The following is a 4,991-nucleotide window of genomic DNA, read 5'->3' on the forward strand; positions in this document are numbered from 1 at the left end:
GGACGCGACGGGCGACGAGCGTGCCGACCGAGAAGAGCGACAGCGCGGCAAGACTGGAGTGCGTCCCCCCGCACCCCCGCACAAGGGGTGCGGCCACGAGCATCGGCAAAGCAGGGGGGACGAAGGAGAAGCCGCCCGACAGCACTCCGCCGACCAACGTCCAAGGCGGGGTCGCAACGAGGACGAGGAGTCGGGCGAGCAGCACTCCAGTCGAGAAGAGCGCACTAGAGGCGCGACTGGCTGCCCTGGACAGACCACCGCCTGGGGCGAAAGGCAGCGCGGCGTCGCGGAGCGCGAGTGACACGGCACAGCAAGGAACATCGAGAGAGTCACCCGCGCGGTCCCCCAGTCTGCCGCAGACCACCCGCGGCAGCCCAACGGGGGGCCGATCCAACATCCATCCCGCGACGTCGCTCCCGGCAACACTGACGACCTGCACGGTGACAACTACAACGTGCGGGGGTCCAGTGATGTCCACTGGACTCCCCGTGGGAAAGGGCCGCAGTCCACCGCGGCCATCCCTCCTGCCTACCATCCTGGAGGCGTCACCGTGCGTGGCGGCCGTCCCGACAACACCCGGCGAGCAGAGGACCTCCCCGCAGACAGCGCCATCGTCGCCGGGGGTGGGGGTCCGGCGGCGGCGGGGCGCGGCCATCATCCTCTCATCCGACAGCGAGGGGGACGAGGGTGAACCGTGGAGGACACACCGAGGGAGAAGAGCGGGAAGAAGACACACTCCACCTGGTCTCCCCCCAAACTCGCGGTGCCCCTCCGGTCGCGCACGCGAGACCGACGCCCGAAACCGCGAAAACAGCGTCGGCGAACTCCCGCGCTAACGCGAGCCCGCGTGGGAGTTTTAGCGATACCAACAACAATAGTTTTGAAGATACGGTCCATTCCAGCCAATCCGTCCGACCACCACCATCGACGGAGGCGGCAAGTCGTCGCGGGACATCGCTGGAGGACCGTGTAGGAGGAGACACCGGGAATGGTGCTGCGCGGGTAAGTGCCGAACACCCGTGTGCTCCCGTATGTGCCCGCGGTGTGATGGGTCGGCGGGCGCAACCGTTACCCATCGTGCCACCCCGTGAGGAAGGCGGAGCACCTCTGAACCTTGTCGGTCGTCACGGGGGCCGGGAGCGGCACCACGGTCGGCGGCGCGTCGACGCACCGGTCGCTCAGCCGTCTCGGGGCTACCCCGTGCCTGTTGCTGTCGTCAGGCGCGCAGGCGCGAGTTGGTGGCCGACCGAGACGCGCTGGTCGAACGGGCGGCGAACGTCGCTACGATTGCTGACCTGGAGGCGTACGCGGCTTCGGTCGCTGCGTGGTTCGGGGAGGACGCAACGGAAGGGGCCGGCGGTGCCGCGCCCGGCGTCCAAGGCCGGCCAAATCGGCGGCGGAACGCCGGGGCGCGTCGGGGGGCGAGGGGAGGTGTGCCTCCGGGGGGAGAGGGTGACAGTCGTGCGGGGCAAGCTTCACTTGGCCCCGCGACGTCACAGGAGGAGCACGGGGGCTGGGTGCGCGAGGCCAAGCGCTTACAGGCGCTGTACAGGACAAACCGTCGCAAGGCAGTGCGAGAGATCCTCCAGGGGCCTGCTGACCTCTGCCAGGTGCCCAGGCAGCAGGTTCAGGAATATTTCGAGCGCTTGTACCGCGGCGGGGAGGATCTGGCCGGCGGCGGCGTGCAGGCTGAGCCCACTGACCCCTCGGACGTAGCGGGGGAGTTCGAATACCTCGCGGATCCCTTCACGGAGAGAGTGGTGGATCGCCGGCTCCGGCGTATGAATAACTCAGCGCCCGGACCCGACGGTATCGCCTACAAGGACCTTCGTGCCAGGGACCCGGGGGCGCGGCTCCTCACCGCAGTATTCAATGCGTGTCTGCGTCTTGAGGTAGTCCCCGCGTCGTGGAAGACCTCCAGCACTCTTCTTATCCATAAGAAGGACGACCCAAACGTGTTGGAGAACTGGCGCCCTCTCGCCTTGGGGGACACTGTCCCTAAGCTTTTCGCCGCGCTTTTGGCTGACCGCCTAACCGACTGGTCGGTCGACCACGGCCGTCTCAGTCCCGCTCAAAAGGGCTTCCTGAGGGACGAGGGAGTGCTACGAACACAATTTCGTCCTCCAGGAGATCCTGACTGACGCGCGGAGGACTCGGAGGCAGGCGGTCGTCGCGTGGCTGGACCTGTCCAATGCGTTTGGATCGGTCCCGCACGCGGTGATCCGCCGTGCTCTAGCTGGAGCGGCGGTGCCACGGAGACTCATAGCGATATGGGAATCCATGTACGATGGCTGCACGACGCGTGTGCGCACCGCCGACGGCTACACGGCGCCCATCCCCATTCGCTCGGGGGTCAAACAGGGTTGTCCGCTAAGTCCAATCGTCTTCAACATCGCGATCAACTCGGTGGTGCATGCCGCCACCGAGATGAATGTCGGGATACGCCCTTCATGGGCAATCGTTTTCCGCGCTGGCTTACGCGGACGACATTGCACTCCTGTCATCGACGCCCGAGGGAATGGGACAACTGCTTCGTGCAGTGGAGAGGGAGGCAGCGTCGGTGGGGCTGCGGTTCAACCCTGCAAAATGCGCCACCCTGCACATCGGTGCGGGCAATGGCGGCAGGGTCCTGCCGACGTCATTCCGTCTCCAGGGCCAACCGATTCGCCCCCTTGCAGACGGCGAGCCTTATACGCACCTCGGCATTCCAACGGGATTCTCCGTTGATCAGACGCCCTACGCCGCCGTCACGGACATCGTCTCGGACCTCTGCGCGGTCGATCAATCCCTCCTTGCCCCTTGGCAAAAGTTTGACTTAATGGCTACCTTCATCCTGCCGCGTCTCGATTTCTTATTACGGGGGGCCAGAGTTCAGAAGAGTCCCCTCACGGCCGCTGACAGGGTGTTACGCCGTTATGCCAAGTCCTGGCTGAACCTCCCTCAGCGCGCGAGTGCGGAGGGGGTCTACATGCCTCCCCGCTGGGGTGGATGTGGCCTCCTTCCGCTCTCCGATCTCGCCGACGTGCTGTCCGTCGCTCACGTCTTCCGTATGCTTACGGCTGGCGACGCGGCGGTCAGGACGCTGGCGTGGCAGTCGCTGAGGGGAGTGGTCCAGCGTAGGATAGGCTACGCCCCTGCTGGCGACGAGATCGCCAACTTCCTCTCCGGCTCGCTGGAGGGACGGCTGAGGGGTGGAGGGGAGGCTTCCCTCTGGTCCAGGGCGAGAAACGCCGCGCAGCGTCAGTCCGAGAGGTTGTCCCTGCGGTGGCGGTGGGTTCCTGAGACGGAGGAGATGATCTTGGAGTGCCGGGGTCCCAGAGGCGCCACGGTGAAGATTCCGCCTGGTGCGCGCGCCCAGGTAGTGGGTCGGTTGCGCTCAGCTGTAGCGGAATATTACGCGAGTACCTTGCTCGCGAAGCGAGATCAGGGTAAGGTCTTCGAGGTGTCGTCGCGGTGCCGAGTGAGCAATCACTTTATCCGTGGCGGCAGCTTTACCCGCTTCGCCGATTGGCGTTTTATCCACAAGGCGCGGCTGGACGTGCTCCCTCTCAACGGCGCGCGCCGTTGGGGGGATGGAGACAAGCGCTGTCGTCGTTGCGGGGAAGTATCGGAGACATTACCCCACGTGCTCTGCCACTGCGGCGTCCACTCTGCCGCAATACAGCTGAGGCACAATGCCGTCTTGCACCGCCTCTGGAAGGCTTGTCGTATGCCGGGGGAAAAGCGGGTAAACCAGCGGATCGAGGGGATCGACGGGGAACTTGGCGAGCTACGACCTGATCTCGTGATCAGGCACGAGCCCTCCAAGAGTGTCGTCATATGCGACGTGACGGTGCCCTTTGAGAACCGTTGGGAGGCTTTCGAGGACGCTAGGGCGAGGAAAATAGCCAAGTACTCGCCACTAGCTGAGGAGCTCCAGCGCAGGGGGTACCGTGTGGTCGTGACGGCCTTCGTCGTCGGTGCCCTCGGGTCATGGGATCCGAGAAACGAAGCGGTGCTGAGACTGCTGCGGATTGGCACCCCGTACGCGTCACTGATGCGCCGTCTGATGGTCTCGGATACCATCCGCTGGTCCAGGGACATCTACGTGGAGCACGTGTCTGGCACTCGCCAGTACCGGGCTCCTCCTCGCCCCGCCGGTGGTGGATTTGCGACGCCGCCTCGGGCCATTCGCCGACGCTGGCTCGCCGACGAAGTAGAGCGGCACGACGCGATTGCGTGTGTGAATGTCGCGTAACTTATTTCGAGTCTTTGTCTTGGCCCCTCCTTTTTAACCTATGCAGGAGGGAGCGGCCCAATGTCCACTTATTCTATTTACTTATTTTGTACGCGCTCGACATAATGCTTTTCTTTTCTCTTCTTTTCTCTTTTCTCTTATGTACAAGTGGACGGGGCCCCTCCTTGCTGGTTTTAACTATTTATTTCTCTATTTTCTTGTTACTGCGTACTTTTGTACTTTTTATTCTGTTATCTCTATTACTATTTCTCTGCGTTTTCATCCCTAGTCACTTCTATCTTTTGTTATATTTATTTATTTCTCGTTATTTACTTCTCTTTTTACTCATTTTTCTACTTTTTAACTTTTACTACTTCGTTTGTGGGGCCCTATATGTTCGAGTGTGTATGTCGCGAATAAATCTTGTATTTTAGCGTGTGTGAGTGACCGCGTTATACACTCTTAATTTTTAACCATTGTAAAAACTGCCGCGCGCGTCCCCCTGGGAATTTTTAACTTATGACGACGCCTCTGTGATATCCCAGGGGGCGCCACAACTGTGATAACGTATCCCCCCAGCGCGCGAGCTGGGGAGATGAATGTGATATTCTGCCTTTATTGCGACGGGCCGGGACGCGTACCCCGGCCCTAACTAGTCGTAGTGCCCACTGGCAGGGGGGGCGACTGTCCCCTGCCCACTCTATATTCTAGTCTTTTTGCGCGCGGCCTAGCCGCTTTGATTGTAACGACCCCAGGGGGTACTGTCCCCTGGGGA

The 4,991-nt window shown here is 62.3% G+C and overlaps 1 protein-coding gene across 1 annotated transcript; it reads left to right on the forward strand.

Annotated features, from left to right (window-relative positions):
- Window positions 1–2,431: 2,431 nt before the first annotated feature.
- Window positions 2,432–4,237, forward strand: LOC120358700 (uncharacterized protein T26G10.4-like). The gene has a single exon (XM_039453740.1). The coding sequence runs from the start codon at window positions 2,432–2,434 to the stop codon at window positions 4,235–4,237; it is 1,806 nt and encodes a 601-aa protein (XP_039309674.1).
- The last annotated feature ends 754 nt before the right edge of the window (window positions 4,238–4,991 follow it).

Source organism: Solenopsis invicta, chromosome 9, assembly GCF_016802725.1.
Source record: "Solenopsis invicta isolate M01_SB chromosome 9, UNIL_Sinv_3.0, whole genome shotgun sequence".
Lineage (NCBI taxonomy): Eukaryota > Metazoa > Arthropoda > Insecta > Hymenoptera > Formicidae > Solenopsis > Solenopsis invicta.